Consider the following 15531-nt stretch of genomic DNA (forward strand, 5'->3'; position numbering starts at 1 on the left):
GGAGGCTGAGGCGCAGCTGCTGGCAGAGTCCAAGGCACAGGAGTCAGTGGCTCTGGAGCAGAATACACCAGAGGAGTGACCAACATAGGATGAGCTAGAGGTGGCAGGGCAGGAGGTGCTGGGGCAGAAACATCAGATTAGGATCAGAGGAGGTATTGATGGAGGCGAGTGTGCTAGAGGTAGATGACAGGAGGTTGATAGGGTGGAGGTGGCAAGGAGAGAAACGTCACGAAGAGCAGAAACATGAAGGGTGTGATCCAGAGCAGGAAGAAGGCGGACTGTGAGTCCAATGTGTTGTCAAACTCTAGAGTGAGTGAGGGCAGAGTAGCTGATTCCTGGGCAAGGGTTGAGTTGAGTTGGGCAAGTCACCATAAAAGTAGCTTGGTGGTGTGCAGTATGTGCTGTGCGTGATGCAGAAGCTGTGCTGTCCTGTCAGTTGCACGTTGGGGTAGATCGCCAAACAACCCTAAGTCAATGGTGCAAATTCTTATCCCATAACCAGACACGCTGCAAGAGCGATAATTCTGGTGAAGAAGTATCTGTGGCAAAGGGGCGAATGGGATCCATGAGCTGGGGCTGACACGACCTCTCTAATCCAATGATGGCGCGGGAATGTCCAAAAACTGCAGTGTAAATGTTAAATACAGAAAGTAGCAGTAACAGAGAACTGAAAGGCATAAAGGCACGAAACAAGGAAGGACCACCTATAATTTGGAAACAACATACAGAAAAACGAACGAGCCACAGTACTGCATGATGGAAAGGAGTGACACAAAGAAAGCAAATAAGCCAAAGTAAACAGCCAACAACGACTGGTAGAAATCTGAATGCAGGGTAGAATCACGAAAACGCCGTGTAGAGGGCATACAGGCGAAGAGAGGCAGGTTATCTGGGTGAGCAGTAAACAAGTTTTTTTTCTTTCTTTTGTGTTCTGATCTGTTGAGAAACTGGACTGCTCTACAACAGTTCTTGAACGTATAGTTGAGTACACTGTCTGTCACAGTATGGAGACACTGTCATAAGCATAGTTAGTTTCTGCTACACTTTAGGATTTTTTTGTTCCAACTGGCATGCACTGCACTCTGTTGATCAGAACTTGTTGGACGTCGATGTCGAAGTCGCAAACTGGAAGCCGCGCACTTTTAGACGGATTGGCGAGCTGATGGTGGCATCTTATAAAGCCACCCGGCGTACTGCGACTTAATGATGTGTAACAGTAAGGTCTGTGAAGGTCAAGGAGGGTCAAAAAGGTGGCATGAACGTTCATTTACAGAAGGTGTTCGAAGTGATGACCATTGGTATCAATGCAGTGCTGCAATCTTCTTATCATGGACTGAGTAGTATTCCTTATCACTTCGGCACTTGTTCGAAGCACATGCTCTGACAATTCTCTCTCGTATATCGTGCAAATAGTAAATATTCGCCGAATACGGAGTATCCATCTTACGTGCCATTGACACGTAAACACCATTCGACGGTTTCGCAATAAAACACTAATAGGAACGGTAAGACTAGTACCGTCGAATCAAGCGAATGTGAACGATGTATTCCTTCGAAGAACAAGTCGATATACTGCTCATTCATGGAGAATGCCAACGAAATTCAGTGAGAGCTAAACTTATAAGCTGAAAGACATCCTCAACGTACTCACTCTACACGTCATACATTTAAATATGTGTATGATAAATTGAGAACAACTGGATCTTTAACGCTTCGGAAACATATCCAGCAAAGGAAAGTTACTAACGAGGAAACGGAAATTGGTACTCTTGCCACTGTGTTTCGAAATCCTTTTGTTAGTTCGCTTCAAACCCTAAGGGAATCTGGCACGAACCAGAGTAGTGTTGTTCGTGTTCTGCATCGCCATAACTGTCATCCTTACCAAGTCAGTCTCCACCAACAATTAACTGGTACAAATTGTATGTATCGCATCTGCATTCACGCGCCATGGAAATGTTAATGTGCATAACATGCATTATTGGGCAACTGAAAATCCATGTTGCTGCCGCAAGTAGACCTTTGTGACCTTCCTTGACCTTCAAAGACCTTACTGTAACACATAACTGGATTCGTCTCGATAGCCCCTATTAGAAAATAAGTACCAAACTATAGCACCCCATTTAAAAAAACAATATTGACCGTCATACCTCCGTCGCGACCCCACCTAGCAACAAAAATCTAGCGTCATCCCATGCAGTATTTGTCCCACAAATTTTTCAGCTACTATCATACTTTCGGAGCTATTCTAGGTGGCACTAGTTAGTGACTCACTCTGTATGCAGTTACGTTTTCTTCGAACAGTCCGCTCTGACCAAGTCTACTGAGCGTGAAATTATTGGTTTGCTTATTTATCTGCTTATCAATGAGATCAGTTTTCAAGCACACAGGATTCTTTTCAATTTCATGTAAGTTATGTGTCCTTGAGCTCAGCAGCACATTTAGGTTGTTACTTCACGTTCCCAAGTTTGTATTTAAGATAACAGACACCAAGTAAAGGCTACTGACTTACACTGTGTTACTCATGTACACATAATGCAAACAGAAAATTACGAACTTCTAGATGAGCACTGTACAGGGAAACAGAAGGAGATCCGGCAAATCATCTCCAGAAAAGACCATTGAAATTTACGCAGTACCTTCAATGCAAGATCCGTCAAGAAATTTCGACGACGAGCTGCTACTCCTCTATATATGCTGACAAAAGACCACAAACAGAGAATCTCCTCATATCCATTGTGAGCAACATAACAGGAGCTGCAACATACGGGATGGCCAAATATCTGACTGCTCTCCTGAATCCAAGTGTGCGGAACTCGATTTATTTTGTAGATCTGCAACAATTTCGTCTCAGTTTTAGTGACTCGCACGTAATTTTTTATGTAGTGTCCCTCTTCACCAGGATACACTCCTGGACTCCAAGGAACTGATAAGAAAGAAATTCAAGATCAGCCCAACGAGACTCTTCGAGACTTCCTGGCAGATTAAAACTGTGTGCCCGACCGAGACTCGAACTCGGAACCTTTGCCTTTCGAGGGCAAATGCTCTACCATCTGAGCTACCCAAGCACGACTCACGACCCGTCCCCACAGTCTTACTTCCGCCAGTACTTCGTCTCCTACTTTCCAAACAAGCGACAAGTCGTTCGAATAAATTATTGGTAACTTCTTAAAAGTAACTGAGCTGCTATTTAATTGAACAATATAATTTGCTATAATTTTATGCTCCGTGTAGTAGTCACTCTCCCAATCTTGTTATTAATCGATTTGGCACAAGCATTCTTGGAAACTGCTAATTTCCACAACATTGTCCAAAAACAATATTTTTAGGGCTCTAATTTTCTATGGGCAATTGTTTTAAAACATGTTTAGGGTTTAACTTTGAAAGTATTGAGTGATACTAGTTGGGAGATTAGGACAGAGGCCTTAAAGCCTTTGAGATTTCAATTGGCACATGTATACGACGCGTTGCTAAGCATTTACGAAAACCAAGAAACTGATAATTTAATGAGACGAGGAGTCGTTTTTATTAAATTTCATTAAAGATTTAAAGTTTTTGTGTTCATGACTTATTTGGCATAAAGAACTAAATTCCATTAATACAATTAGCAAGCTGAAGCAAACAGGAGATTTTGATCTAGCCTTTGCACTTGATTTTTTACAAAACTGTAAAATATTGACTGCGAATCTTCTAACGGATTAGTTCTTCGATGAAACTATTACTGACGTAAAAGAACTTACTACATAAATTGATGTGGATGCTAATTTTGGATTAACAAAAACACGACACTGCGTTAGAAAATAAAAAGGTACGTCTCGTGCGGAGCATGAGATGCATCCATCAAAGATCCAAAAGAACAATATAAAATACATTTTTTATGTTACAATCGATCAATCACTAAATGCACTGGATGCTAGATTTGAACAGCTTAGTAATAACAGTACCTGTTTTCAGTTAAATACCACCTTCAAAGAAATGCTACTAAAACACTGTAAGAACTTAGACTGTATTTTTACTGTTGGTGATTCTGTCGAGATAAATGGGGTAGAATTAGCAGGGAAAATACAGCAATATCTGCGCTTTTGTGCGAAAAAGAAAGCCTATGCAATGTACTGACCTTAATTCAACTTTAAATTTTGCCCATATCTTACTATTGATTTAAGAATATGTAATACCAGTAACTGTGGCCAGATGGGGAAAGTAGTTTCTCGAAGTTAAAATTAATTAAGAACGTTTTACGTTTCTCTAATACACTAAATCGTCTTCATGGTGTGGGTATTTTGGCAATTGAGAGTGAAGTTGCTGGTCGAGTATTTTAAAAGACGTAATAAGGAAGTTTGTAGACCTGAATATAAGAAAAAAAAAGTATTTTGTGATTTTAGCATAGCCAATCTTACCTTAATTTTCAAAATAGCGGCATTTAAAAAAGTAAAATAAATATATGATTAGCAGTTTGTGGCTAGGCACAGTTATTTCTTAATTTCTGCTGTTTTGCACTGCTTGATTATCAATGTTATATGATTCGTTTAGATATATGCGCTTATTAAAATTTAAATAAAATGAGCTGATTTTTACAGAAAATAAAAGATACGTGCATTTGTTTGAATATACTGGGTGTCTCTCCGAAGAGCCGTCAGGCGCATTTTCTCTGGTGTTTCGGCAGATATTTCCAATTTTGTTTTTGCAACTTGTAACTGGAGTCAGCCCAAACAAGTGCTGCTCTCACGTATTTCATGGATGACACGTTTGTCGTTTGGCCACATGGACGGGACAGCTTAGGTGAATTTCACCACCACCTCAACTCGCTTGACCCCAAAACACAGTTTAGCACGGAGGTGGAACAGAATGACATCCTCCCCTTTCTTGACGTTCTGCTGAAATGGAAACCAGATAGCAAGTTGGGACAAATGTGTTCGAAGGCCAATACACACTGGTCTGTATCTACATGCCTTAGTAGTTACCACAGCTCATTCACGAACGCACATGTGTCCACAGGGCGCGATATATCTTCAATGGTGACAGCCTTCCAGCTGAGCTGAAGCATCTGAAAACAACATTCCGAAGGGTACAGCAACAAGGAGACACGGCATGCATTCAGGCACGTCGTACCTCAACAACAACAGGAAGAAAAACAGGATTACAAATAACTGTCGTGCAAATATCTCTGCAATAACTTTAGAAAAGTAAGCAGAATCATGGGCAACACAATTTCAGATGTGTATTGCGTCCATCTCCTGAGACCTTGACACAATTAGGCCCAGTGAAGGATAACCTTCCTACGGCCTTGCTGCAGTGGTGCCACCAGTTCCCATCAGATTACCTGAATTAAGCACTGTCAGGCTTGGCTATCACTTGGTCGGGCGACTGCCCGGGTCTGCTGAGTGCTGTTGGCAAACATGGTGCACTCACCCCTTGTGAGGCCAACTGGGAAGCTACTTTGAGCTCCAGTCACGAAAACTGACAACAGCTCGGGGAGCAGAGTGCTCACAACCTTCCCCTCGACATCCACATTCAGTGACGCCTATCGGCTGAAGATGACATGGCGGCTGGTCGGTCCCATTGGGCCTTCCTAGGGGTGTTCGGTTGGAGAGTTTAAGGGAGAATCTAGGCCTTCGTAAACCAGTGGTCTACGATGCCCTCACCAATGCACCATGACATACGTTGGCGAAACTGCTTGCACAGCAGAAGAGAGGTACCACAAACATAGAGGCCACACTGAAGTACGTCAGACCATCAAATCAGCCGTGGCAAACTAGTACAGGAACTGGCCATACTATAGGTTACAAAAAAAACAAAATATTTAGGCTTTTTCCCTCTTCTGGCGTTGTGTGATTAAAGAGGCTATTGAAATTAGGGTCTAGGCACAACTAACAAACAAAGATAGTGGCCTACAACTGAGTCAGGTCCGGAATCCTGTACTGAGTTTACAAAAATCAAAGCATTCCCTAGAGTGACTTCCTCGGACTCTAGAGAGCACAGTTTGATCAGAGAGGCCATTGAAATTAGGGTCTAGGACGAACTAATAAACGAAGACAATGGCCTACGACTGAGTCAGGTGTGCAATCCTGTGCTGTTTTTACAAAAATCAAAGCATTCCTGTAGAGTGACCATCGCCACCACACACTGCGGCAGCTTCACAGATAGCAATAGGAGCGAAATGGTGGAGGGGGTAAAGGCTAAATATATCTAGGAGCCGACATGAGCAGAGCAGCAGTCATCAGGAATCACCTGCAGAAGGCAATAAATCTGTTTGCTGATTTATTGAGGACTACTTACACTGAGGTGATTAAAGTCATGGCATAGCGATATGCACATATACAGATGGTGGTAGTATCACGTACACAGTGTATAAAACGGCAGGGAATTGGCGGTGTTATCATTTGTGTTCAGTTGATTCGTGTTAAACGTTTCCCGACGCGATTATGCCTGCACTACGGGAATTAACAACTTTGAAATGGAATAGTAGTTGGAGCTAGATTCATGGTCATTCAGTTTCGGAAACCGTTAGGGAACTCAGTATTCCGAGATCCACAGTGTCAAGAGTGTGCTGAGAGTAACAAATTTCAGGCATTACATCTCACCGTGGACAACACACAGGCCGACAGCCTTCACTTAATGGCTGAGAGCAGCAGCATTTGCATACAGTTGCCAGTGCTAACAGACAAGACACTGTGAAATAACCACATACATCAAGTAGGATATACGTCGAATATAGTAAACTGTTCGCCAATTACCATTAAGTTATCGATTTTGACAAAACGTATTGCAGCAGTATAATGTCCCAGTTCAAGGTCGAAAAGCAGCCAAACACTAATATGCTATGACAGACAGTTCCATACTAATACAAGCTTTTGTGTCGCAGCAGTAATTTGTACATATGAAGTTTATGGTGATGTGTTTTAAATCGGTGCAAGTGACTGAATGACATGGTATAGCGATTATTACATTTGAATAATGGCATATGGAGCTTGGCTAAAATACATCTCTGATTATATGTTTTTGGTCAGTCATGGTGTTCTCGCAGTAAGTACCAGAAGATTAGTGGGGCCATTATGTTAGGGCAGGTTGCATATATTCAAAGGCAAACCTGATTGATTTATGATCCCCTCCTCTTAATCCACTGTTATGCTAATTGTTTTATGATCCCATAGGAGTTGATTTATAACATCCCAGGTATAGTCCATCCTTCTGAGAAGTCACCAACCCCTCCTGCTCCTCCATTCCCACTTCTCTGGGAATCCCCACACTGATACAAGTGCACTTTTGACATCAAATTATTTGACTAATTAATTAAATCGGTAAATTAATTAACTCCTCCCCCTCTGGTAAATCCTCCAGCCCTCCCCCTAACCGCCCCCCCCCACCAAGAAAAAAATTGCTGGAGAGGAAGGAACTCATGATGTGAAATCGAAGTCAATATCTATTACATAGCACAGAATATACTGTCTATTTATAAAATTGAATTTTCAGGGGTTGAATCTCTTTAGTTGGTGGGAAAAGCTCACATCCAGCAACCACATGTCCTAATTACAAGGGGCTGCTGCAGATTGTAGCTGTTGTCTTGTTGGAAAATTTTCGTGTGTGTGCTCACCTTGACATGCAGGGATCGACTGAGCTGGTGCACAATGCCATCATCACAGGACGTCCCATCCCGCCCCTCACCCCCTTCCTCCCCACCCCTCGCAGAAAAAAAACTGGAGAGAAGAAAACTCATTCTGTGCTGAAAACGAAGGATCTCACGACACGAAATTCAAATCAATGTCAGAGGTCATTGTTGACAACCGGAATAAAATAATAATTGGATCCTTTTACCGACCTCCCAATTCAGACGATACATTAGCTGAAAGGTTCAAAGAAAACTTGAGTTTGATTTCAAACCCGTACCCGACTCATACGATAATAGTTGGTGGTGACTTTAGTTTACCCTCAATATATGGGCGAAAATGCATGTTTAATTCCGGAGGTACGCATAAAATATCATCCGAAATTGTGCTAAACGCATTCTCTGAAAATTATTAGGAGCAGTTAGTTCATGAGCCCACACGAATAGTAAACGGTTGTGAAAACACCCTTGACCTCTTAGCAACAAATAATCCTGAGTTAATGACGAGCATCAAAACCGATTCAGTCAACACGGGGTTGTCGTAGCGAGACTGAATGTTGTAATCCCCAAATCCTCGAAAAATAAGCGAAAAATATACTTATTCAAAAAAGCAGATAAAAATTGATTGCCGCCTACCTGAGAGACAATCTCCACTCATTCCAAATTAATAATATAAGTGTAGACCAGATGTGGATTAAATTCAAAGAAATAGTATCGGCAGCAGTTGAAAGATTTATACCAAATAAGTTAACACATGACGGAGCTGATCCTCCTTGGTACACAGAACGGGTCAGAACACTGTTGCAGAAACAACGACAAAAACATGCCAAATTTAAACGGACACAAAATATTCAAGATTGGCGATCTTTTACAGGAGCACGAAATTTAAAGCGAACTTCAATGCGAGATGCTTATAACAGTTCCATAACGTAACTTTGTCTCAAAACCTGACAGTAAATCCAAAGAGATTCTGGTCATATGTGAAATATGTGAGTGGCAAGAAACGATCAATGCATTCTCTGCGCGATAGTAATGGAGATACTACCGAAGACAGTGCAGCCAAAGCAGAGTTACTAAACATGGCCTTCCGAAATGCCTTCACAAAAGAAGACGAAGTAAATATTCCAGAATTCGAATCGAGAATTATACTTAGTAAGGGATGTGTGATAGATTCACTGGGATCAACAGACTTACAAAGTATTTGTTGTGGTTTAAATCTACTGAGGTCAGTGTTTTGACAGGTGCAAAGAAAAAGAGTATGTCCGGTCTAAGGGAGGTTGAATTTGAAGTGGAAAATTGCGATTTCAACACATCAGTAACCATAAAGCTGATGAAAGATTTTACGAGGAAATTATGTCCAGTCATAAGGAGGATAAAGATATTGATATTTCAACGTGATATTCGTCCCAGAGCTACATCCACCAGGAGGAGGCACAGTACTTCTAATACTTCGTTCATTATCTTGTGGTGTTGCAGTTCTTCTTATGTCCTTGCTTACTATGAAAATAGGACGAGGAATTCCGCTTTATGCAAGACACCTTTTCAGTTTCGTTTTACCCAGACATGTTTCAGCACTTTTTGTGCTATCTTCAGTGCATTATTTTATTTTCTTACTGTAAAATTGTTGTTCCACATTAACATTTAGAGAAACTTTTGGTACAAAATATTTACAATTGTGTAAAAAAATGATGTATAATATTTTACAACAATTATACATTCACAATTGTAAATATTTTGTATGAAAAGTTTCTCTAATTGTTAATATGTAACAACAATTTTACAGTAAGAAAATAAAGAAACCCACTGAAGATAGCAAAAAAAGTTGTAGTGGGAAGAAGTAGAAGGCACCGTATTAAGACTCATCTGAGCTTTCCAAGTGATTTATTGTTTCCAACTACAGTGCCCCCGTTCCTCTCGATCTGCGTTACTGGGTCCCGCAATGCTGAGGACACCACTTCGCTGTCTGAGAAACAGCTTGGCACGGAATGGCAGCCTCAGCGACCCGCGCACGCACTGCTGTGTGTCGCCCTGGTGTGGCAGCGGATTTGCGCCATCATCAGGATCCCGGCTTTAGACTCAGCAGTCTGCGTCCCTGCCGACTCAGCGCTGCTTGGTGTGAGCCACAGGTGACCAGCTGCATGGTTCTCGCTGGCGTGGCTGAGATCACGGCGACAACAAGCGCCTACAATCTGGCATCCAAATCTGCCTGTGATTTGCGACATGCAAAACTGCTACGTTTACTCTTTCAGCAATTTGATGGCCCTGTGGCCTCTGTTCTACTTTGCAACTATTGGTATGTGTAACTCACTGCAATCTGGACCGCACCTGGCTGTAACTTGTGCTCAGAATATTGCACAAAACTAACTATCCCTATCCTAAACGGTGGTGCTGCTACAAAGTGCTGAAACATGTCTGGAAAACGAAACTGAAAAGGTGTCTTGCATAAGGCGAAATTCCTCGTCCTATCTTCGCTCATTGGCGAATGTCACCAGATTGCAGCTGCAATTGTAATATTTAATTGTAATTACAGTGATAAATATGGGGCTTGTTTGTTAGGATGACTCTGCCCGTCATTCCTGATACACGGTTTAGGCAGCCGGTGATTGAAACAGATTGACATTTCCTGCTTAAGGCTGTTGCAAGCGGGGCTACAAAAAAAGTTCCAGCTGTCCACCTAGTCGGTTCTTGCCAAAAGCTGCAGGGACAAGTCTCGACGGTGGCGCCCTCTGGATAGCTGAATAGTGAACTAATACTCTTTATGTATCGAGTTGCCTCCATGATTGCGTGTCTTGTATGTATTCTCCAGTTTTTACATGGAAATGTGAGAAGAATCAATATCTGTCACTGACAAGTATTGCCGCTGGACTTATTAATAACATCCAAATTCCTACCACTCATTAGTGGTCTTAAGGGCGGTGAAAGCTTGTATGAGGAAATTATGTCTAGCCATAAGGAGGATATAGTCATTGATGTTTCAACGTGATATTTGTCTCAGAGCTACAGCCACCAGAAGGAGGTATTTCTGATACTTCGCTGATTGTCAAATGTCACCAAATTGGGGCTGCAATAGTAATGTTTAATTGTAATTACACCAATAAATATGGACTAGTTTGTTAGGATGACTCTGCCCGCCATCTGGATACACAGTTTAGGTAGCTGGTGACCAGAACAAGTTGACATTTCCAGCTTAAGGCTGTTGTGAGAAGAGGGTACAAAATAGTTCCAGCTGGCCATTTAGTCGGTCTTGCCCACAGCAGTGGGGCCAACTCTCGGTGGTGGGGTCCTCTGAATAGCTGAACTGTGAACTAATACTCTGTCTGCGTCAGGCTGCCTCCTTGATTGTGTGTGTTGTATGTATTCTCCAATTTTTATGTGAATATTTGAGAAGATTCAGTATCTTTCACTGACAAGTATTGGCGCTGGACGTCATCCTGGACACCCTCCATGACCAGGCAATTCTCTTCAGCAGGCCGAGTCCGGCTGCAGACCAGGCGCGATCACTGAGACATATCGCCCATGACTGCAACAGTGATCGCAGCGGCAGTTTTCTCCGGCCTTTGAGCACTGGTGCTGGCGGTGTACGAGGGGATGGGCATGCCGCGTGTACATCTCTGGGAGGTGATTGGACTGTACGTACGAGCGTTCTCAGCGATCTGAGGCATCTAGCCGTGACAAAACTACTAGGATCGTGGTTTAGTACTTCTCAGTACATTGCAGTGCACTCTGTCATGCAGTGGTATTTGCTGTTGTTACTATCCTATCACGCGGTGGACCCTTTCCCCATCCTCCTTCATCTTGGTGTAGCTGAATTCTATAGTCCTTCATAAAAAACACTTACCAGACCCATAATGGTCGAGGATTTCGCAACGGTAAGGGATTAAATTCACATCGAAATTTCAAATTACAGCTATCATATTATATAGCACAGCTCCCAATCACAACACCAAATTACTGATTGGCCGATTTATTGCTTCCAATAGTGGTACTGCGAGCACACACATTAATCCAACCCCTCAGAGATATTTTAAGTACATGGCATGCAATGAGCTGAAATTTGAAGTTCTCAGCCACATCCAACGTAGTGGACTTGCTAACAAACTATGTAAGTGTTCCAGTATCCAGCAATAGAAGACAAGGGGAAAATAAATTCAGATGGATTTGGAAATCGGGCAGCTGCGGGATCGAATTCCGCCAAATATACCAGTCCTAGTATCCATCATTAGGATGCAAGGAAAAACTGTCCACACACAAAGGGTATCGATTTAATTAATTAGCCAATCAATCTGACAGAGTGAGAGAACATTTCCAAGATATCCACAGCTGGTGATTTACCAGGTATCCACTGCTTTGTTCAGAACAAAAGAGGGGTTAGTGTGCGCACGACAGATGCTCACTAGGGAGTATCCATTAGGGAGTGTGTGTGTGTGTGTGTGTGTGTGTGTGTGTGTGTGTGTGAGGGAGAGAGAGAGAGAGACAGAGAGAGAAGATAGAGAGAGTGAGCATATGTGTGTCGACAGGAATTTCTCAGGTATCAATATCGAAGAGTTGCTGCCACCTGTTGCATTTTTCAGGGTCGCAAGATCAAAGGAGGCTGACATCTCGCCAATGGTCAGTGGTATTTAGTATCATGATCTGTAATTAGGACATTGGGTGGTTTTTGACCTCTGTGGTTGCGCCCAGACGGCAGACACACGCGCAGCTACTACACCGCACGTAATTCCATTCCTCGGTGCTTACAGTTATCATGGGAAGTGGGGGTGGGGGTGTAGACGTGAGCTCTACTCAAGTGGGAGGAGCCCTTCTCCTGCAGACTGATTAAATACAGATTATTCATCAATATATTATTGACACTGATTTGAATTTCGTGTTGTGAGATCCTTTCTCTCCAGCACAGAATGAGTTTTTTTTTTTCCCACCAGTTTTTTCTGGTAGAGAGGGTGAGGAAGGGAGCGAGGGATAGGGTGAGTCGTCCTCTGCTAGTGGCATCGTGCACTAGCTCAATTGAACCCTGCGTGCCAGGGTGAACACATACACGAAAATTTACAAACAAACAACTTCAATCTGCAGCAGTGTAATTGCGCAATTAGGACATTTAGTTGCTGGCTGTGAGCTTTTCCCACCAAATAAAGAGATTCAATACTTGAAAATGGAATTTTATAAAAGAACAGTATGTCCTGGGATACCAGTTCGCTTTTACACAGAATACGCGAAGGAACTTGCCCCCCTTCTTGCAGCGGTGTACCGTAGGTCTCTAGAAGAGCGTAGCGTTCCAAAGGATTGGAAAAGTGTACAGGTCATCCCCATTTTCAAGAAGGGACGTCGAACAGATGTGCGGAACTATAGACCTATATCTCTAACGTCGATCAATTGTAGAATTTTGGAACACGTATTACACTCCTGGAAATTGAAATAAGAACACCGTGAATTCATTGTCCCAGGAAGGGGAAACTTTATTGACACATTCCTGGGGTCAGATACATCACATGATCACACTGACAGAACCACAGGCACATAGACACAGGCAACAGAGCATGCACAATGTCGGCACTAGTACAGTGTATATCCACCTTTTGCAGCAATGCAGGCTGCTATTCTCCCATGGAGACGATCGTAGAGATGCTGGATGTAGTCCTGTGGAACGGCTTGCCATGCCATTTCCACCTGGCGCCTCAGTTGGACCAGCGTTCGTGCTGGACGTGCAGACCGCGTGAGACGACGCTTCATCCAGTCCCAAACATGCTCAATGGGGGACAGATCCGGAGATCTTGCTGGCCAGGGTAGTTGACTTACACCTTCTAGAGCACGTTGGGTGGCACGGGATACATGCGGACGTGCATTGTCCTGTTGGAACAGCAAGTTCCCTTGCCGGTCTAGGAATGGTAGAACGATGGGTTCGATGACGGTTTGGATGTACCGTGCACTATTCAGTGTCCCCTCGACGATCACCAGTGGTGTACGGCCAGTGTAGGAGATCGCTCCCCACACCATGATGCCGGGTGTTGGCCCTGTGTGCCTCGGTCGTATGCAGTCCTGATTGTGGCGCTCACCTGCACGGCGCCAAACACGCATACGACCATCATTGGCACCAAGGCAGAAGCGACTCTCATCGCTGAAGACGACACGTCTCCATTCGTCCCTCCATTCACGCCTGTCGCGACACCACTGGAGGTGGGCTGCACGATGTTGGGGCGTGAGCGGAAGACGGCCTAACGGTGTGCGGGACCGTAGCCCAGCTTCATGGAGACGGTTGCGAATGGTCCTCGCCGATACCCCAGGAGCAACAGTGTCCCTAATTTGCTGGGAAATGGCGGTGCGGTCCCCTAAGGCACTGCGTAGGATCCTACGGTCTTGGCGTGCATCCGTGCGTCGCTGCGGTCCGGTCCCAGGTCGACGGGCACGTGCACCTTCCGCCGACCACTGGCGACAACATCGATGTACTGTGGAGACCTCACGCCCCACGTGTTGAGCAATTCGGCGGTACGTCCACCCGGCCTCCCGCATGCCCACTATACGCCCTCGCTCAAAGTCCGTCAACTGCACATACGGTTCACGTCCACGCTGTCGCGGCATGCTACCAATGTTAAAGACTGCGATGGAGCTCCGTATGCCACGGCAAACTGGCTGACACTGACGGCGGCGGTGCACAAATGCTGCGCAGCTAGTGCCATTCGACGGCCAACACCGCGGTTCCTGGTGTGTCCGCTGTGCCGTGCGTGTGATCATTGCTTGTACAGCCCTCTCGCAGTGTCCGGAGCAAGTATGGTGGGTCTGACACACCGGTGTCAATGTGTTCTTTTTTCCATTTCCAGGAGTGTATGTTCGAATATAATGACTTTTCTGGAGAATAGAAATCTACTCAGTAGGAATCAACATGGGTTTCGAAAAGGACGATCGTATGAAACCCAGCTCACGCTATTCGTCCACGAGACTCAGAGGGCCATAGACACGGGTTCCCAGGTAGATGCCGTGTTTCTTGACTCCCGCAAGGCGTTCGATACAGTTCCCCACAGTAGTTTAATGAACATAGTAAGAGCATATGGACTATCAGACCAATTGTGTGATTGGATTGAAGAGTTCCTAGATAACAGAAGGCAGAATGTCATTCTCAATGGAGAGAAGTCTTCCGAAGTAAGAGTGATTTCAGGTGTGCCGCAGGGTAGTGTCGTAGGACCGTTGCTATTCACAGTATACATAAATGACCTTGTGGATGACATCTGAAGTTCACTGAGGCTTTTTGCTGAGGATGCTGTGGTATATCGAAAAGTTGTAACAATGGAAAATTGTACTGAAATGCAGGAGGATCTGCAGCGAATTGACGCATGGTGCAGGGAATGACAATTGAATCTCAATGTAGACAAGTGTAATGTGTTGCGAATACATAGAAAGATAGATCCTTTATCATTTAGCTACAATATAGCAGGTCAGCAACTGGAAGCAGTTAATTCCATAAATTACCTGGGAGTAGGCATTAGGAGTGATTTAAAATGGAATGATCATATAAAGTTGATCGTCGGTAAAGCAGATGCCAGACTGAGAATCATTGGAAGAATCCTAAGGAAATGCAGTCCGAAAACAAAGGAAGTAGGTTACAGTACGCTTGTTCGCCCACTGCTTGAATACTGCTCAGCAGTGTGGGATCCGTACCAGATAGGGTTGATAGGAGAGGTAGAGAAGATCCAACGGAGAGCAGCGCGCTTCGTTACAGGATCATTTAGTAATCGCGAAAGAGTTACGGAGATGATAGATAAACTCCAGTGGAAGACTCTGCAGGAGAGACGCTCAGAAGCTCGGTACGGGCTTTTGTTGAAGTTTCGAGAACATATCTTCACCGAGGAGTCAAGCAGTATATTGCTCCCTCCTACGTATATCTCGCGAAGAGACCATGAGGATAAAATGAGAGAGATTAGAGCCCACACAGAGGCATACCGACA

General features: G+C 43.9%; 1 protein-coding gene across 1 annotated transcript in view; it reads left to right on the forward strand.

Moving 5' to 3' along the window:
* Positions 1-243: 243 nt before the first annotated feature.
* LOC124775195 (sialin-like) overlaps positions 244-15531 on the forward strand; it is a 526531-nt gene continuing 511243 nt past the window's right edge. Inside the window, exon 1 of the mRNA XM_047250034.1 lies at positions 244-309. Coding sequence (XP_047105990.1) covers positions 244-309 — 66 coding nt within the window. The remainder of the gene's footprint in view (positions 310-15531) is intronic.

This window comes from Schistocerca piceifrons, chromosome 2, assembly GCF_021461385.2.
Source record: "Schistocerca piceifrons isolate TAMUIC-IGC-003096 chromosome 2, iqSchPice1.1, whole genome shotgun sequence".
NCBI lineage: Eukaryota > Metazoa > Arthropoda > Insecta > Orthoptera > Acrididae > Schistocerca > Schistocerca piceifrons.